This window comes from Atta colombica, unplaced genomic scaffold (assembly GCF_001594045.1).
Source record: "Atta colombica isolate Treedump-2 unplaced genomic scaffold, Acol1.0 scaffold126, whole genome shotgun sequence".
Classification (NCBI taxonomy): Eukaryota; Metazoa; Arthropoda; class Insecta; order Hymenoptera; family Formicidae; genus Atta; species Atta colombica.
Genome location: NW_017259213.1, coordinates 1729923 through 1749547, shown reverse-complemented (window position 1 = coordinate 1749547; position 19625 = coordinate 1729923). Strand labels below are relative to the sequence as shown.

The 19625-nt window shown below is 32.6% G+C and overlaps 4 protein-coding genes across 7 annotated transcripts; 3 read left to right on the top strand and 1 right to left on the bottom strand.

The window, feature by feature from the left end:
- Nucleotides 1–7819: 7819 nt before the first annotated feature.
- On the bottom strand, nucleotides 7820–8194 carry LOC108695039 (histone H2A-like). The gene has a single exon (XM_018204767.1). It carries the CDS (start codon nucleotides 8192–8194, stop codon nucleotides 7820–7822), a length of 375 nt encoding a protein of 124 aa, XP_018060256.1.
- A 254-nt stretch (nucleotides 8195–8448) lies between these two features.
- LOC108695148 (histone H2B-like) lies at nucleotides 8449–8853 on the top strand. The gene has a single exon (XM_018204908.1). The coding sequence runs from the start codon at nucleotides 8482–8484 to the stop codon at nucleotides 8851–8853; it is 372 nt and encodes a 123-aa protein (XP_018060397.1). The 5' UTR covers nucleotides 8449–8481.
- Nucleotides 8854–9559: 706 nt separating this feature from the next.
- On the top strand, nucleotides 9560–11420 carry LOC108695132 (endoplasmic reticulum-Golgi intermediate compartment protein 2). Its single transcript, XM_018204892.1, has 6 exons — nucleotides 9560–9696; nucleotides 9761–9914; nucleotides 10107–10479; nucleotides 10578–10828; nucleotides 10906–11166; nucleotides 11239–11420. Exons 2-6 carry the CDS (start codon nucleotides 9812–9814, stop codon nucleotides 11418–11420), a joined length of 1170 nt encoding a protein of 389 aa, XP_018060381.1. The 5' UTR covers nucleotides 9560–9696; nucleotides 9761–9811.
- Nucleotides 11421–11797: 377 nt separating this feature from the next.
- Nucleotides 11798–14446, top strand: LOC108684056 (DNA methyltransferase 1-associated protein 1). 4 transcript variants are annotated; one of them, XM_018188082.1, is made up of 7 exons: nucleotides 11798–11832; nucleotides 11927–12072; nucleotides 12748–13388; nucleotides 13469–13799; nucleotides 13870–14011; nucleotides 14094–14248; nucleotides 14342–14446. In XM_018188082.1, exons 3-7 carry the CDS (start codon nucleotides 12829–12831, stop codon nucleotides 14444–14446), a joined length of 1293 nt encoding a protein of 430 aa, XP_018043571.1. In that variant the 5' UTR covers nucleotides 11798–11832; nucleotides 11927–12072; nucleotides 12748–12828. The 4 variants fall into 4 exon arrangements, with proteins under 4 accessions (XP_018043571.1, XP_018043572.1, XP_018043573.1 ...); XM_018188083.1 differs by lacking the exon at nucleotides 11798–11832 and having other exon boundaries at nucleotides 11915–12072; XM_018188084.1 differs by lacking the exons at nucleotides 11798–11832; nucleotides 11927–12072 and adding an exon at nucleotides 12456–12534.
- The last annotated feature ends 5179 nt before the right edge of the window (nucleotides 14447–19625 follow it).

Sequence of the window (19625 nt, the reverse complement as noted above, 5' to 3'; positions counted from 1 at the left end):
CCGGTTCTACAACTAGCCAGTTTATTATTAGAACTAGGCAAGGCTACTATTATATCTATAAGGAATATCTATAAGAGAAAGCTCTCTTAACGGCATACACAACGTAAGATATTTAATATTTTGTTAATATTTTGTATTTTAATCATATATGTATAATTAGAAAAATAAATGTTTCGATTTTAAATTAGATCATCTTCAGTATTACAAAATTATAAATTCAGAATTACGCATATAATACATTATCGCAACACAATATAAAGAATTTGACGTCTCGCGTTATAACTAGTACGAATAATTCAAATGATAATATTAACAACAAGTTATCTTTTCTAAGTAAAATCTTCAAAGAGAAGATATATTATCGTATTATATTCTTGGAAAATTATCTATTAAAATTTAATCAATTAGTCCTCTTTGGTTATTCACATAATTTCCAGATTCTATGATTTATAACTTTAATAAGCCTTATCAGGATGTAGTGAACTTGTGGTAACAAATAAATTATCAGAGACTGTATATTCGACTGTATATTTATAAGGCTTCTCAGTCTATGGAACTCCGCTGCGAAATCATGCAAGTCATTAACATGGTTTTGAGGAGTTGAATCTTGATCATTATGTCTACTATCGGAACTCCGCAAACAGCTCACAACATACGCACACAGCGTATGTGCAAAAACCATGCTTATTTTCTGAATTCGTCATGGACCCACTTGGCATGCCGTTCATAGACGAAAAATGCGTTGTAGAGTTTAATTCCGATATTTGCTGTGAAAATTTCTGCGAGATTCTTGGTGAATGATCAGTTGCCTCTCCTCGGCAGCACCTTTTTAACATCCAAGAGATTGGAATAGTTTTTCTTCTTTTCAATGCGCAGATATGAAGAACATTAGGAAAAACTAATTAGATATTCTCCTGAATAATTGCAACATTTAGCTAGTTCGTTCGACTTCTTCTTACACTCAGATGGAAAAGTCGGCATTTTACGCAGCGAGGTCGCTTAAAACAGAAAGAAGACGTATCCGAAGGCTTGACATTGATAATATTGCAGTATAGTTTTATTATTGATATATTTCTCCTAATATATGTGAATGGAAAAGATACTTAAGCTTTCTCAGCTGTGCCATAGTGTACTTAGCGCCCAAGTTAATTTGAGAGTGACATATATGCTTTCCGCAGTATTTAGATACATGCAATTGTTAATATTGATATCTAATGATTTTAATTCTTTCGTAATTCTGGTCTCAAGATTTGGAAGATTTGGCAGTCTCTTAAGGGTGATTGTCTTGTCCTGAGGAACTCCAGCATTCACTGGATGTTGCGTGGAATGTCCGCCATCAAAGTTTACAAGTTTAGAAGATTCTTGAGTTAAATAACATCTAATTATTTTAATTTAATATTTTGGAATTGGTAATTTAAGTATTTTAGAAAATGCATAACATGTAATTTATATATATAGCCTGTCACACGAATCAAATTTCTTTTTGCAAATCAAGCAAAACCATGGCGGAGCTGCGATTCAAGTTCATCTATATGCTGAAATACTCAGACACACGTAACAACTGAGCTTGGATGGAATGCTTGGGTCTAAATCTGAATTGTTCATTAATTACAATATTATTATTTTATAGTAAGGTATTGATACGATTATGTAAAACCTTTTCATAAACTTTGCTCAACATGCTAAGTAGATTTATAGGCCTATAGCTTGCGGATGAAATTTTTGCCAGATTTCAGAAACGCTAAGACTTCGGCACAACACCAAGAAATTGGAAAATAATAAAAAGAAATTGAGAAACGAATAATATACAATAGTATATTTGAATAATAATTTTGAATGAACTTCTTTTAAGCATTAAAATTGTGATTTTATCAGGACCCGGCACCTTATTGCTGGAAAAATCAAATAATATTACCAATTAATTTCGGAGATAGGAAATTATAATCTATTCAGGAGTAACTGCATCTAAATATTGTATAAATTCAATAACTTTATTATTGTGAAGGGAAATCAAAGTAGAAGCTTATTGATAAACAGCGTGAAATATTAGGTGTGGGAAAAAGTTCGTGGCGTTTTTCTCATTAGATGTAACGGGAAAAACACCTTGGACTTTTTCTCACACTTAATATATCTGCCAAGGCTTGTGCCTTATGATCGGCTTCGTGGAGATACGAGTCATCGTTTAAGGTAAATGGAGGTATTGGAACTCGTTTTTTTTTAAAAGATTTTAGAGTCGACCAGAGCAAGTTATCTCTGGTTTGTAGTCTACTCAGTATTTTTGCCCAACTCTTATCTCGTAAAACCCGCAAATGATCATTAATAAGTTTATTAAACAAATTACGAAAAAATTTATAACGATCAATGTACACTGATATTTTCTTTTAAAATGATTTCTAAGTCGAATCAATATATTTAACTTGATAATATTCTCCGATTCGGCATTTAAAAATTTTTTATTACAAGTTTTATTACAAGTTTTAAAAATAATGGACTGCTTGTAAACTCTCTTCAAGAAGGACTGAAGTCTTTCTATACAAGAATTGTTACAGAAGAGAAGTCATACATTATGGACCATTTGTCGGTCCTTTGATAGAACTTTTTTCATCTAAGGAAATTATTTTGGAGCAAATGAATCTTCGTTATCTCCATGTCCAACATAATTGAAAGATGATTGGAGGAAAGCTCATGCACCGTGAAACAATTGTAATTATATGGAAGATTTTTTTATCATAAATAGATCTATGTTTGTAGGCCTTTTTATTTGGCATTATATGTAAAAATTATTATGTATAGTGGATAAATGATTTATATTTATGTAGTGAAGCATGTTTATTCCTCTATGGTTATTATAGAAATTGTTTTACGAGCGGTGCAGTGTATTGAACTCCCTCTCGATCATCACCCTGGAATGCTTAAAGAAAACCTCATCGAGTGAATTAAAATTAAAATTTGCTTTAGGAGGAATATATATAACCCTCAAAGCGAGATCTAGACAAAATCTTAATAACAATAATTTCACAATCCTGAATACTGATAGCAGGTAACAAATTAAACCTTAGATTATCTCGAATGATTATCGCAACTCTACCCTTGGCACTCCTCTCTAATAATTATATCCAGCAAAGTTTATACGAATTGATGATACCAGCCAAGTTTCCAAATTTCCGTTACCAAGGCAATATCTTCGCATTTTTCAAGGAAATAATTGAATTCCATGTATTTATTGTTAATGTATTGGTAGCATTTAAAACATATATGTAATTTATCTATTCTAAGCATTATACTAATTGTTCCGCCATCTCCATGAACGCCTGAAGACGCTTGATACCGTTTACACATTTGGCTAATCTGCCATTCAATATACGTACAGCTGCAAGCATTCTCAGAATGTTTATAAAGCTCTTTAGTCTTCTAAATTCAGTAGCTAAACTATTAAGATCTTTAAAATTATTCATCAAGTTATCCTTATTATTATTAAAAGTAGACTAGTAACTAGAGTTTCGCTTATTATTTCAGCATATGAACGATGCTCATGTTCAGAATTTATATTAGGCTCTATAACTACCCGTAAAAGCGGAAAATGGGTAGTAGAACTCAACTCCGGATTTTGCCGGCAAATGTCACTAGTTTTCTTAGGCTGATCAATGACATCACACCTATGTGTAGTTCTTTTATGTGCTGATAAATCTCCAATAGCTTTTTTCTTGTCTATAAATTTTAAATATGAAGGGTATTGTAAGAAACTCGCCGGATCATCTCCCACACAGTTACAACATTTGGCTGGCTCTATTTTTTTATACTCAGATATGAGAGTCCGTATTTCACACATCTCGGTTTTTTAAAATAATTTGAAGATATATGTCCGAAGGCCTGACATCGGTAATATTGTAAAGTAATTCTGTTATTAATAAATTTTTCCCAATAGATTCGTGAATGAAATAAAAATTTGATTTTCCTTTCGTTGTGCCAATGAATATTTAGCGCTTAGATTGATTTTTAATGTAGCATACAAGCTATCGGCAGAGTTTAAATATGTACAGTTATTTACATTTATGTAAAGTGATTACATTTATTTCAAGTTCTTGTAATAGCTTGATATCTAAATTAGATAAATTAGGAAGTCCTGTTGCTGTTATTGTTTTGTCGTCCAGCAGAAAATATGTATGAAATAAAAATTTATTTGAAATAGCCATTTTCTTAAACTCTAAGAAATCACATGTTTTATAAAATTGTATTTTAATTTGATTTCCTAGATATTTGATGTAAAATTTATCATCTACATTGTCTTTAATCTGATTTGAAAAACTGATAAAATCATTTATCTTGGAAGCTAAATATATTGGAGGTGATTTCCGAGAAGCATTATTAGTATTAGTAGAAGACAGATTAAAATTATCTCTATTTACGTGCAAATCGTCAGATGATCATGCGAAGGAGCATGCAACTTTACAGTGTTGACTAAACATTGAAATCTTTCTTAATGGTATCGTACCTTGGCTAATCCCAGGTGTAGTCTTGTGTATCTTTAAAACTTTGTCAGATGTGGATACGCATTCATCGTCAAGGTTATCTTCTAATCTCATTTAAGGCAGCTTCATCCGATTCCCCTCTAAATTAGAGGGAGATCCAATGTTGAAAGGTTGTAAGGCCTCCACTATATTCTCTAAAAAGACGGTTCAGCAGAGATACAGTCAGTATATCCTCAGGCTAGCGGGCTGAGACAGATAGCTGAAAAACCAGTATCTCGATTCAATCAATCCCTCAAAATTGAATATCGATACTGCTCTGACTTACACTGATCTTTGTCGTTTCTTGTTAATCAGTGACACATTTGACAATTTGTTGAATTATATTAACATTTTTATTCAACTTTAATACAATTTTATTATTGATTACGCTGAGAATTTTATATCTTTAACTATTAATTTATTCACGATGAGTCTGTGATAAGTCTGTGATGTAGAGAAAACGTATGTATACGGGTATTGAACGAAAATACATTAGATATAACTATGAGAAAAAAGCGGATAAAGCGAAAAGAAATAAAATGAAATAATGTAAGTAAAGAAGCGAAGATAGAGAGTTTAACTAGAAAAGTAGAGAAATGAAGGGAAGTAAAGGGATAAGCAAAATTAAAAAATTTTTATAATAATATATGTGCGATAGCTTGCGGACGAGGTATGGATGTATGAATGAGTTAAGAATTTTATGTAAACCAAGTCTCCTTCTTGTAAATACGCTGAAGTGTAATAAATTCTATTCTATTCTATTCTATATTATAACTTATTCTATTATTACTATTTATTTTATTATTGTAATAATTGACCAATATAATCGTCAGTTTCATTATTGTGGAGTAAGTCTTTCTTGACATAAAAATGTTTTTAGCTTAATTATTATTTATAATTAATTAGATTTTCAATCACACATCATCCAGCTTTTAAACTGGGAATTTTTATTCTGAAATGGAGGAATGTTACTGCCACACAATGATATCAACTGTTACTTTAACATATAATGACTTTTATATGATTCATGGATAACTAACGTGTTGTAACATATATTGTAATTTTGCTGAGGAAGGCTAAAAGATTAGCTGAAACATGTATACAAGTAATGAATATATAAATAATTTAAAGAAACAAAAACTGCGCACCGTCTATTCCCAAAAGCGCCAATTCCCAATTGTCTGTTTATATGATTTTCTTTTTGAAATATATTAATGATAGTAAATATATTTTTTGTAGTCATTAAATATCTCCAACCAGTATTACACATTTGATATTTATCAAAGGATTGATAATTTTATGTAGTGTATATAAATCTACGTCTATAAATAAAATGTTTTAATACTAAAATAGTTTGTTTTTATGATGTAGATCACTTTTGAAATTATAAAATGTGCAGGCTCAGTGCTCCCAAAAAAGTGAGAATAATGAGTTTTGTATTCGAAATGGTGAGAGAAAAGTGGATTTTTTAAACACTGAGCAACAAGCTAATTTGTTTTAGACTTGATTAAAATTGTATAGAATAGTATCTAAGGATTAGCACTTTATTTTGAACATATTATTCTGACAGTGATATCTTCATTATTTAAAATTCCATTAAATCTAAAGACATTTTTTAATTTAAAAAACGATTATATGTGTATATATATATATATATATATATATATATAAAACCAATAAAATTAGACATATTTAAAATTTTATAGCATAATTTTCCCTTAATATTGGCTTGGAGGAAAAGTTCTGCGGTATTTTGTTAGCTCAAAAATGATATATATAATATCTTCGTTAAAAACGAACAAAATTTAAATTAAAAAAAAAGAAAAGATTTTAAAGTATGAAATCTCTACTTTTGAATGGTGACTGATGATTTTTGTAATTTTTATATTTAGAAAACTACGAGCTAAAAAAAAGGGAAATGTTTCTTCTCACTTTGAAAGTCTATCACGTGTCGAAAAAAAAAAACAAAATTACGTAAATTTTCAACTATCTATATTGTGAAAGTTTGGAGTTTTTCTTACAAAATCGTTTTTTAAAAATGTTTTTACGATTTTTTGTTCTTGCGTTATTCGCAAGTTAAATAAAAAGGAATTCTCACTTTGCTACATTAAAAATCATCATATCAATGTTGCAATTAGAAAAAACAAATTCTTAAAGCTGAAACGTTGCTCTATTGAATGGTATAATTGCTATTATAAAAAAAATAGAACATACATATAAATTTGAGCTAAAAATATGATATTAATGTCCTTATAATTATTGCGCAATGATCATAATAATAGTAACATTTTTATAACTCAAATTTCCATATATTTTACATTTAAAAAAGCGTGATATTTAAAACATGATATTATATTATGGAGCAAAGTTTCAGCTTTAAGTCTATTTTATTAATTACGATACCATGATTTTTAACGGAGTTATGAGCAATCAAAATCAGAATGCTCTTTTATAATCCACGTGATAACAAAAGTAGAAACATTTTTAAAATGAATTTAAAAAAAAATTAAATTTTCACGTCAGCTAGTCAAAATTTCGTAATATATTTTGTATATAATTTTGAACTGAATAAAGAATTTTTTCTCCAATCCAATATTATTTGGTATATGAGTTTTTGCATTTGTACAATATCACATTTTCATACAAAGTTATTACCATGGCACAAGTACATATGACAACATGACAATACTTTTCATGACTAGTGCTCAATAAATTAATTTAATGAATTGGAGTAATTGTAAATTATAATGAAATGCTTAAATGAAAATCTTTCTTAACTAATAATGAGGTAAAAAAATCCTGCCACCACATATATGGCAGATTCAAATTATTCAAATCTATTCACAGAAAAGGAATAAAAACGCAGCAAAAATTTAAAAAAATGTGCAACTTGTTAGACAGAAATTATAGCAAACACAGAAATAATACAATTTTATCAGAAAAAAATGAAGTGTTTTATTGAAAAAATAAGCAAAAGTGAGCTTTCTTTAAAATAGGTAATGAGTAAAGCGAAAATAGTGATAGCGGTAAGCCTACATGTGACGTGTATATAATTTGGATTATATTTGAATATATTCGATATTTTAAATTAATCAGTAATTAAATTAATTTTATATAACATTAATGTAAGAAATTAAATCATTAAAAGATAATACATATTTTTAATAAAAATTTATATTAACTAATTAAAGATAAAAGTATTAAATTGTAAAAATTAAATAAAGGTAATAGATTATAGAATTGCAAATGAGATATTCGTCGTATATGAAGAAATTGATGGCCCTAAAAAGGGCCGTTTGTAATTACTGTAGTTAAGCTTTTTTCTCAGTTTTCTTTGGCAGTAAGACTGCTTGAATATTCGGCAGTACACCACCCTGAGCGATGGTAACACCAGAGAGCAACTTATTCAATTCCTCGTCATTGCGAATGGCTAGTTGGAGATGTCTAGGAATGATTCTGGTCTTCTTGTTGTCGCGAGCGGCATTTCCCGCCAATTCCAATACTTCAGCAGCAAGGTATTCCATCACTGCAGCTAGATAGACCGGAGCACCAGCGCCGACGCGCTCAGCATAATTTCCTTTTCGCAAAAGTCTGTGAATACGACCAACAGGGAACTGAAGTCCAGCACGATTAGAGCGAGACTTCGCCTTTCCCTTAGCTTTTCCACCTTTGCCACGGCCTGACATGGTTGCAGTTGGTGAAGAACGAGAGATCAAGGTGTCACGAATCGTACGACGTTTCCACTCGGAGTGTTGCTTTAGCTGGTTCTCGACGAGTATTTATACTGTATTGCTATGGTTACGCGCGTCCAATCGGATACGAGCGCGTGACGACTAGTTGGGTCGCGTCATGCGATTGGTGCGCTACCACTGTCGCTTTACTGTATATATAGAACACACGGTGCCCGTCGCCGTCACTTTTCGAAGTTCCGTCTCAGCGATTGCTTGTACGGCGCTGTGAAAAGACTTGAATCATGCCACCGAAAGCGAGCGGCAAAGCGGTGAAGAAGGCTGGAAAAGCTCAGAAGAATATCAGCAAAACCGATAAGAAGAAAAAGAGGAAGAGGAAGGAGAGCTATGCTATTTACATCTATAAAGTACTGAAGCAAGTCCATCCAGACACTGGAATCTCTAGCAAAGCTATGAGCATAATGAATAGCTTTGTCAATGATGTTTTTGAGCGTATCGCTGCTGAAGCATCGCGTTTGGCTCATTACAACAAACGCTCGACGATCACCTCTCGAGAGATTCAAACTGCCGTAAGGCTGCTGCTGCCCGGAGAATTGGCGAAGCACGCCGTGAGTGAAGGCACCAAGGCTGTCACCAAGTACACTAGTTCCAAGTGAATCATTCCTCTCAAGATCAACGGCCCTTATCAGGGCCACAAATTTTATTTATACGTTTGATGTTCTCTTGGTTCGAATATTCTTAAATATAAATTTACGTGTTTGTTTTTATAGTTTGTATTCTTTAATTTAAAAATATTTATGTTACGTAAGAAATGAAGTTTTGAAATTATTACAATCATATATGATTTATAAACTTGTTAGAACCAAAGTTCATATAACACTAATTAGGGCCTATTATAAAAATAAGTTAGGATTACCAATTTCTTTACGTTGAAAAAAAAACATTGACAATTCATGTTCTTATACGATGTTTAATTTTTGTGGATCTTTATGGTATCCTTTATGAATTTTTGTGATCAAAAATTGAATTTGATATTAACTGAGAATTAGTTTAAAAAAAATATTGAAATTTATAAATGGCAAATTGACATTTTCGTCTAACCGGCGCTTTGGAAAAAATATAAATATTGACAATTATTTAGTTGAATATTTAGATAGTTCAAACGCATAGGTTTCATAATATTCTCTGTTCGAATTTCCAAAATGCCGTAAAATATTTAAAATATTTAATATATGTACATTAGCAGAATGATTGAAGTCACGATATAAGTATATTGTGGCGCCATCTTTCTATATGCAAAATCGCCGCTTAATATTTTTGTAGTGACTTTAGCATATATTGGCTAGTCTCGGATGTCATATTTCTCGTGTAGACATGTTAAAATTATATACGGTACATACGATAGTACCCACGTGTCAAGAAATGTACAAAATATTGCCTCCTTTTATTTAACTAAAATTTAGAGAGTAGTGAATATGGTGATAAATACAGTACTAAAGGTAAACATCGAACTTGTACATAGGTCTGGATTATTTTCTAAGCGTAGTAAATATTTATTTATAGGTTAGTTGTAATATTAAATAGTTTGTGGATATTTGCAAGTAAGTTGTAAAAATGTTGAGGCGACGACACGTTAATGTTAAGACCGTTAAGGAACTGGATGCGTTCCCAAAAGTTCCTGAGGTATATGTTGACAAAACTGCAGTTGGAGGAACATGTGAGTTAATAATTATTACTAAATTTCTTGTGTTGAGGATGATATACATATTTATGTATTGTTTAATATTTATATGTTGTTTAATTTATATATATTTATATATATTTATATATATTTTAATTTATATATATTTATATGTTCTTAACTATGCTCTTTGCTCATTTTGATCGACTTAATCTGGTTCTGTTTCAGTTTCCATTTTTACAGTTCTTACTATCATGTATTTGGTAATAGCTGAAACAAGTTATTATCTTGATAGTAGATTACAATTCACATTTGAGCCAGATACTGACATTGATGCAAAACTCCAAATCAATATTGATGTAACAGTAGCAATGCCTTGTGGTCGTATTGGTGCTGATGTTTTAGATTCTACAAATCAACATATGATAGATTTTGATTCTTTGACTGAAGAGGATACATGGTGGGAATTAACGCAAGAACAAAGAACACATTTTGAAGCTTTGAAGCATATGAATTCTTATTTAAGAGAAGAATATCATGCTATTCATGAATTGCTTTGGAAATCCAATCAGGTTACTCTGTACAGTGAAATGCCAAAGCGGTATGTGCGAATTAACTTAATTATTTGTGATTCTATGATCTTTGTTGAAAATTGTAGATGTATTACAATTTATGAACACAATCATTTATACCATTTAGATCATATGTACCAGATTATGCACCAAATGCCTGCCGTGTTCATGGTAGTCTGAATATTAATAAAGTAGCAGGTAATTTTCATATAACTGCAGGAAAATCATTGTCTGTGCCACATGGTCATATACATATTTCTGCATTTATGACGGATCGAGATTATAATTTTACTCACAGAATCAATAAATTTTCTTTTGGTGGACCTAGTCCAGGAATTGTGCATCCTCTTGAAGGTGATGAGAAGATCGCAGATAATAGTAAGTTTGTTTTAGTCTTGTAAGATGTTAGAAACAAGCCATGATATTTTAAATTTAATAGATAATTTTTCTTTCAGATATGATGCTTTATCAATATTTTGTTGAAGTTGTCCCTACAGATATTAGGACGTTATTAACAACATCTAAGACATACCAATATAGTGTCAAAGATCATCAGAGGCCAATTGATCATCATAAAGGATCTCATGGAATACCTGGAATTTTTTTCAAATATGACATGAGTGCACTCAAGATCAAAGTGACACAAGAACGTGATACAGTTTTTCAGTTTTTAGTGAAATTATGTGCCACTGTAGGTGGTATTTTTGTTACAAGTGGTAAGTATTTGCAAACAATGAATTTTTTAATGAGAATAATACAAAGAATTATTGAATTATGTAAATTTGCAGGCTTGGTTAAAAACGTCGTACAAAGCTTTTGGTATATTGTAAGCTGCAAATTTTTTAGTTTAGAAAAGAAATCAGATCATAGATCTGTCTCATCACATTCCACAAATTATCGATCGCCTAACACTATAAACTTACTAGATGTTACTGCTCCTCAAAGTATTGATATCATGCAACCTCAATAAAAATTTGTATATTAAGTATTTTTCTTATGAAGTAATATTTATAATGTAAATTTATGAAGTTCATCGTATAATGAGGTAATATTATGATATGAGTGGAAATGTTTAAGTAAGTAACGATATATACATTTAATGATACAATTCAGATACAATTCACAAAGTCAATATAATGAAATCAACATCTTTATGACACTTTTAGATATATCTTTTAGACATATATCCCAAGAAATATCTTTATAATGTATGTATCTTTCAGACATACATATTGTTTGGATCTTCAGATGATACACATCCAAAAAGGAGATGTAAGGATGTTTATGAGACATGATATGAGAACATCTTTATATGATATCTGAATGACATCTTTGTAATATTTTCAGAGTGTCGATTGTAGTGTTGATTGTCTTGAAATGAGGTAAAAATTATGAAAATAAAAATTTAGTAGAATATTTATACACATACTGGTTAACACAATTTCCTCACTTTGGAAATTTTCACTTCATTTCAAGATATACAATCAACCTCCAGAAGTGTATTTAGATTTCTATTAAGAGTGCTTTCCGAATATTATGTCAGTCTTGTTTAACATTCGATAAACAAAGATTCCTGGGTGGCACTCTGATGGTTCTCTGGCAAGTTTCCATTGTATCTATATGTAAATATACTTAGTGTTATATAAGCATTCATAAACACCTAACATAATAAATTACAATTATAGCCGTACTTACGAATTGACACGAACTCTGCAAACAAGCTGATGTAAAAATGATGTCAGCTAAGTCAGCTTGTTTGCTGGAAATGTGACTATGTTTGATGACATAATAGTCGCATGTTAATTTGTTTATATTACTATAAAATAATTTATAATAAATGAAGTTTTTGAAATTGCAATGCGCTTTGAGTTTTGTTGAATTAGAAGAAATTAGCGCAATTATAGATAATCGACAAATATGCCATTTACTTTATCGGCAGTAAATAACTTGATTGTGATGAAACACTATATATATTGCTGAAATGGACGTTGGTGCGCTGGTGTATGTTTTGCTCACATGTTCTTCATCTCAGTTGATCTATTTATTGCAGATAAACATAGGTGTTTTTCTACATAAAATCTAAAGTATACAATGTATTTTATTTGTATAATTGAGTGTAATTTGTAGCTTTTGTAGTAATCTTTCCTTTTTGATTTCTTTATTTTAATCAATAAGTAATGTGTGCTTAGTGAAGTAGTTTACTGACAATAAGTAAACAAGTTAACCTTAAAATAGAAACTTAACCTCAAAACGCATGAAGTTTTTTCGTATCTTTCATATCGTCATATAACTTCAAGGTTGAAGGCAATTATTATTCATCAACCGGAAATTACTCCAAAAAAAATATCTTTACGAAAAAAATATTAGTAGCTGTCACGATGGCAGACGTACGCGATATTCTGGATATTGAGGTACCAACGACTACGGAACTGACGAAAGAGTCAATATTGGGCAGTGACAAAAAGAATCGCAAACGATATGATTACAACAAAATGCCAAAACGTCCTGAAGGTATGCACCGTGAAGTGTTTGCCCTCCTTTGTAAGGACAATAATGACGTACCGCCTCTGTTCCCAACCGACACCGCGAAGGGATACAAGCAGGTGAGAGCCAAACTTGGTATGAAGAAAGTCAGACCATGGAAATGGGCACCATTTACCAATCCAGCACGTACAGACGGCGCGATTTTTCATCACTGGCGTCGTGTTGCTGATGCTGGAAAAGAGTATCCCTTTGCAAAGTTCAATAAAAAAGTTCCTATCCCTACATATACAAATACTGAATATGTACAACACTTAGTGACCAATGGCTGGACACGAGCGGAGACTGATCATTTGTTTGATTTATGCAGAAGATTTGATCTTAGGTTTATTATCATCAGAGATAGATGGGATCGCGCCAAGTTCCCTACTAGATCCGTAGAAGACTTAAAAGAGAGGCAAGGATGATGTATATTTATATTTATAATTTATTGGTTTGGATATGCTTTCTGGAATATCATTTTAAATAAATTTACAGGTACTATCAAGTATGTGCTGCATTGATAAAGGCAAAATCCCATACTGACAAAGTATATATCTTTGATGCTGAACATGAGAAGCGCAGAAAGGAACAGTTAAAAAAATTGTTTGAACGTACTCCTGAACAAGTAGAGGAAGAACAAACTCTACTTGCTGAATTGCGCAAGATTGAACAAAGAAAAAAAGAGAGAGATAGAAAGACGCAAGATTTACAGAAATTAATTACAGCGGCTGATCATCAAGCAGATCCTAGGAAGAGTGAAAGAAAATCTTCCAAAAAGAGTAGCAGCTCATCTAGGAATAGGCCGAATAAAACCGATACATCTCATGTATGTTGTGAAATTATACTCGTATATGCTATAGTACTTTTATATTAAAGCATTTACATTATTTTTATAGGCAGTAGAGTCAGCTGGAATTAAATTTCCCGATTTTAAAAATAGCGGCGTTACTCTTCGTTCTCAAAGAATCAAATTACCAAGTAGTCTCGGTCAAAAGAAAATGAAGGGCATTGAACAAATGCTAAATGAGTTGCGTTTAGGTAAAAGAATATAATTCAATTTCTTCATATTATAAAATTTTGAAATCCAAAATTAAAATGGAAACTGTTATTTACGTTATAGAATTAAATCCACCACCGACGGAGCAAATATGTCAGCAATTTAATGAACTGCGCAGCGATATAGTTTTGCATTATGAATTAAGAAGTGCGTTATCAACATGCGATTATGAATTACAATCTTTAAGGCATCAATACGAAGCGCTAGTACCAGGAAAGGTGATTGTCAATGCAAATTCTTCAAATATAATGGATATGATAATTTCATGTAATATCGATTGTTATATTCATCTTATATCTTCCTCATTTTAGACTCTAACAATACCACCAGCACTCCTACCAAAAACAGAACCGGAAATTAAACAGGAGATTATTGATGTGGTAGGATCGCCTAGTACGCCCAGTATTACTCATTAATTTAAAATAATCTGTATGTAAAATAGAGATTAATCAAATATGCTCTGTATATATTGTTTTTTTAATTATCGTTATGCCGATTTTCATACTGAAAGTTATTGACTATGCAGCATCCATTATGATGCGTTATATAACGAATTTTTATTTTATATTGAAGAAATAAAAATTTTAAAAAACAAATATTATATATGCTTTCACTGACATACGAGTGGTATAATTAATATGACCAGATTTCGCTTTCAAGATGGTTGTTTCTATGTCCTACCAAATATAATATTCAAAATGTGTGCGTGCGTGCGTGCGTGCGTGCTTGCGCGTGCGCGAGAGAGAGAGAGAGAGAGAGAGAATTATTGTATTATTTTTTAAATATATTGCCACTGTTTTATTTTTATATTTATAAATTCTCTCTCCATCTGTCAAATTCGTTCTGCTTTGGATCCGAAAATCTGATCACATTAGGTATAATAAAATAACGAGAAGACGTAGCGATGGTAATTACTTATATATCTGTGTATTTTATATTGTCGACAAAAAGTAACAATGTACGGTCAAACCGTATAATTTATCTACAACAATCTACAATAGATTACAATATGTTGGTTTGTTTTGTTCTTGAGGATATAAGGGTGGGGTATGTGCTCGGGAGAAAAGGGAGGAAATATAAGATCGGAATGGGATGAGAGGACGAAGGTGTGGGTCGGCAAGTGTGAAGGGTGTCAGATGGTCGTCGATGCAGGCCTTTCTTCGTTCGTGCTCCATTACTCGCGTTACAGTTGACTCTTTATAGTTTTTTTTTATTCTTTTTCTTCCTTTTAATCCTATGATAAATTATTCGAGATAGCTCTAGCCGTACTTGGTACGGAATAATGCGTTATATTTGCGATAATAATCGACAAACCAGCGATGTCGTATGTCCCGCATTATTTCGCTACTGTGCCTGTCTCGCGAGAACTCTGCTGATCGAAAGTAAAGCGAGAGAAAGAGAGAGAGAGAGAAAAAGAGAGAGAGACAATGCGGTCAGGAGAGATATCCATCCATCAGTCGCGTACACGTCTGAGATCTCTTACAGAAATTTAATACTGGAAAGTAGCTACTATTTACTTATTTTGAACAATAAGTTGTTGTCTTTTAATATTTTTAATATTCAAAATAAGTAATTTTCAGTATTAAATTGACTAGTATTACATTATTGGTTTTCTATAAGGAAGATTGCTCGCATGTTCATTCTCTCTCGTCCTCGATCATCCTGGCAATCATGGCCAGTTCTTTTTACGCTCGACGGTAGCATATTAATCTGTTCTTGTCACAAAGATACTTGTCCCTTCCTAGACTCGAGGCAGCGGCTAACTGTTAAGTCGTATCGCTCGTCTGAATCGGGGATTTTATTTTACAACTGCGACCTACAACCTCCGCCGTTACGTTTTGAAACCTTATAAAAATTTACATCTCGGTAAGACACATAATACGCTCGTGCTTTTTCCCTATGTCGCTCTAGTCTTATCTACTAAGTAATAAACGCTATAAGAAGAGTTTTAAATGCGTATGCAACATCATCGCCGTCCGCGATGTTTCTCGCGTATACATCTACATATACATACATGTCTTTGCGTACAGAAAGTTGGAAATATCTCCTCAATAATCGGAGAGATACCGCTCAAGAGTTGGAGCTGCCTCAGAGAGTTGGATCGTCGCGCAGCGACTCGATTTTGTGCTGTATATTCATATTTATTGAACACGGCGGGGCGACCGTGACTGAATGATGAACGCCACTGTCTCGAGGTGTCATGTCCGATTTTCTAAACGAGAGACAGACTTAAAGGTAAAATTCGCTGTCGGTGCACAGAACTTAAAATGGAACGGAGAAGTAGAAAGAGTCCACCTCCTAGGAAATAGTTTACATCCTGGACAGTCAAGTAAAGGGAGCGATGGAAGTTGCTCGAAGAAAAATGAAAACTGTCGACAATATTCGTCGTTTAACGATCCTGTCCCGCAGGCATTTGAAACGCAACGAGATACATACTTATCGCGCTTAATTTCGTTAATAACAATAACATATATCCGCTTGCCCGCTCTTGCGTGTCCTATATATGACAATATAATATGCATTAATATATCATATGTATGTACAATGGCGATGGAAGGGAGCGCTCTTATTCCTCTCTCTCATTCTCGCATAACAAGACACATGAGAGACTCTTCGGTGCTCTCGAGCACTCGAAAAGGTGCTCCGATTTGTTCACACCATCGATTCGCAGAACATCATCCGATACTATCTCAAGCAGAATGCAAGTCATATTATGATATTAAAATGTGATGTCAAAATAATTCCAAAATGATTACTAAAGGTCGCTTTTCAATCATTTATGCCTTACGATTCATTTTAACGCTATCGTGTTCAATTTTCATCGTGACTTGTTATTCTGCTTGAGATCGAACTTTTAATCACCTCGAGTAATTAACGTGCTGGTGGATACGCATATCGATATAATAACGTAACCACAATTAGCAATAACGATACCAGTTCGTAACATAGCATGGAGAAAAGATAGAGCGCTTGGTAAGTCCATTGCGATATTTTTACATATCTCTGCGATCTAATTTGCAAATTGTAATTAGATAAATAACTATAGATACGAGAGTATGTCGAGATGTAATTAAAAGAATCAGCGTTTTTTGTTGTTCAACGGCTTCATATACATCTCCCTTAATTAGAACGTCATCGCATAACGTTCACTTGCTTTCAAGCTGAGAAGTAGTAAGTACTTTAATCCTCAAACGCGTTTAGTAGTTAGTACTTTAATCCTCATAACTCTGAAGTCACTTTTTTTTTATTTATGTAACCATAATAATAATAGCAACAACAACAACAGCGATAAGAATAATTTTAACAGAGTAAAAGTGAAATTTGCCAACAAAGTCAGGATGAGAGAGAGAGCGATAATCGCACTGACTTTATAGAATATTGACAGCTTTAATTCTTGGATGATCACAATTCATTTCTCTCTTTAAAGGGCTTCATAAAATATTATTCCGTCTTAACGTAAATACTGCCGAATTATCAAATCTAATTATCGAATCTAAACGTATCTCATCCATGTGTTCGAATTATCGCGTTAAAACTGAAGAACAAGCTATAACGTAGAAATGATATTTTATTTCCGTAAAGATTATTGCGGGAACAGGAAATCTATGCCGCAAGTGTGTAATCGCGATATGGCTATAATAAATTCGAGCGAGATACAAGTATAGAGCTCGATCGTTCATTAACATTTTAATCTTTGCTTTTGTTGAGTTTATTTAATAATTAATATGGAGTAGATATAGAATGTAAACTTGTTACTTGATTATTGTCGACTGTGTATCAACAAATACTCGCGAATCAAAGTGACGTTTTGAAGAGTCAAAACACGCCGGCTACATTCGGCGCTTAAAGCGAGAATTTGTTTTTTTCGGAACTTTGAAGAATCGTTTGCATGATTTTAAGTTACATCGCTACCGCAACGTTGCTCGTCTCTTTTAACAATCGGTAACTGGTTATTTAAGTTTACACAATTAATACATAGTGGAAATTCTTCTCTCGACAAGTATTCTAAATAAATGCCTATATGTTTTATACTCTCGAGTTATCGTATAACGCAGTTTATTTTTCCTCAATCGCTTTTCATTTTTTGTTGCACGATATGTGACATTAAATCCAGGTAAAGTATGATATAAACGGAGGCGCGCCTCCGTGAGAATCAGATTTAATTATGCAAGAAGTACTCGCCATTCGAGGCCACTTACTGTCACGGCGCTTGAAAGGAGTCGCGCGCCAAGAAGACACGTGATATTCTTTTGGAAAGCGGATGTGAAGTAAGTGAAATTCTGTTCTACCGCAAAATTCCGTAGGAACACGTTGCCAAATGGCAAAAGTGAAGGAATGAGCGGTTAGCATGCAAAGAGTGGTACGAATCAAGCTGTACGCCATACATTGCTAAAGAGCATTACTTGCGAATAGCGTAATTCTCATTACGAGCAAAATGGAACAAGTTTTAAACAGACATCATTTCGACATTACCGCATTTTAACGCATTGAGGTACAGAATTGCGTTTATCATGTATAATATTTCACATTAACGTAAACTTTATACTTTGTAACTGTTATAAAGTTTCACTCATAAAATTATTTATACAACCAATACAAAGCATAAAATAATTAACTGAACATACAAACAAAATTTGGATAAACTTGCCACAGTTGTTGCCATATTATTGTAAAAAAGTTCAAATATCTTACAATACCTTACAAATTTATAAATTCAAAAAGATAAATTATCATCGTATAAGAAATTAATAATTAATATGTAAGAAATTAATTATTCTGTTAAATCCAATTTTTTGAGACATGCAATTATTTCATAATTATCAACTTAAAAACTTTACTTGTCCACGATGCGTTAAACGGACATTTTTTTCCTTCTCATGCTTTCATTCTCAAAATTGGTATATGGAATCTTTTATCAAATCGTAGCAATTCGAATATCAACGATTTACAACAAGAGTCGTTCCTTTACTGCAGTGGTTCTTCTCGCGAAAAAAAAAGAAAAAAAGGAAAATCGAATTGAATCGTGAAAATATATCGTGAGAAAGCGTCGCAATCGGCGAATAAAATTCGACTTAATCGCACATAGAGTCAAGTATGCAGAGTTCGCGCGTTTTTTTTTTGTTCTTGTTATTTATTTTATGTCATTTCTCTCGTTGTCCCGTTTGTTTGTTTAGACACCCGCGCGTATTTCAGTGTTTACCTCAAACTTCAAACGATCCTGCAACTGACCGGAAGAAATTGTTTGTCGTTTCGCAAAAAATTTCCTTTCTCCGCTCGATTTTTCTTCTATTTTTTTTTGAATTTTTTTTCGCATAACATGTAACATGAGAAATCGTAGCTTACTCGTTTAAGACATCCCTACACAACATGGCTACGGTAATGCGTAATGGATATGTGCGCAAGTGCGTGTAACGAGTTGGGCTCGCAGCAAGAGATGGATGGTTGCGTAAAAGGAGGAGGAAGAGGAGAAGAAGGAGGAGAGGGAAAAGGATGAGACGGGGGATTGCGAGGAGGTGCGTTGGAGGAGATGCATTGTCCGCGCGTACGCGCACGCACGCGCATGTACGCACGTGCGCACATAGGCACACGTTTAAA

Excerpts from the sequence above, each read along its gene's own strand:
- LOC108684056 (XM_018188082.1), top strand. The coding sequence starts at position 12,829 with ATGGCAGACGTACGCGATATTCTGGATATTGAGGTACCAACGACTACG. Across the intron at positions 13,800-13,869 it reads ATAAAACCGATACATCTCAT|GCAGTAGAGTCAGCTGGAAT; the intron begins GTATGTTGTGAA and ends TTATTTTTATAG. Across the intron at positions 14,249-14,341 it reads AAGCGCTAGTACCAGGAAAG|ACTCTAACAATACCACCAGC; the intron begins GTGATTGTCAAT and ends TCCTCATTTTAG.
- LOC108695148 (XM_018204908.1), top strand. The coding sequence starts at position 8,482 with ATGCCACCGAAAGCGAGCGGCAAAGCGGTGAAGAAGGCTGGAAAAGCT.
- LOC108695039 (XM_018204767.1), bottom strand. The coding sequence starts at position 8,194 with ATGTCAGGCCGTGGCAAAGGTGGAAAAGCTAAGGGAAAGGCGAAGTCT.
- LOC108695132 (XM_018204892.1), top strand. The coding sequence starts at position 9,812 with ATGTTGAGGCGACGACACGTTAATGTTAAGACCGTTAAGGAACTGGAT. Across the intron at positions 10,829-10,905 it reads TGAGAAGATCGCAGATAATA|ATATGATGCTTTATCAATAT; the intron begins GTAAGTTTGTTT and ends TTTTTCTTTCAG. Across the intron at positions 11,167-11,238 it reads TGGTATTTTTGTTACAAGTG|GCTTGGTTAAAAACGTCGTA; the intron begins GTAAGTATTTGC and ends GTAAATTTGCAG.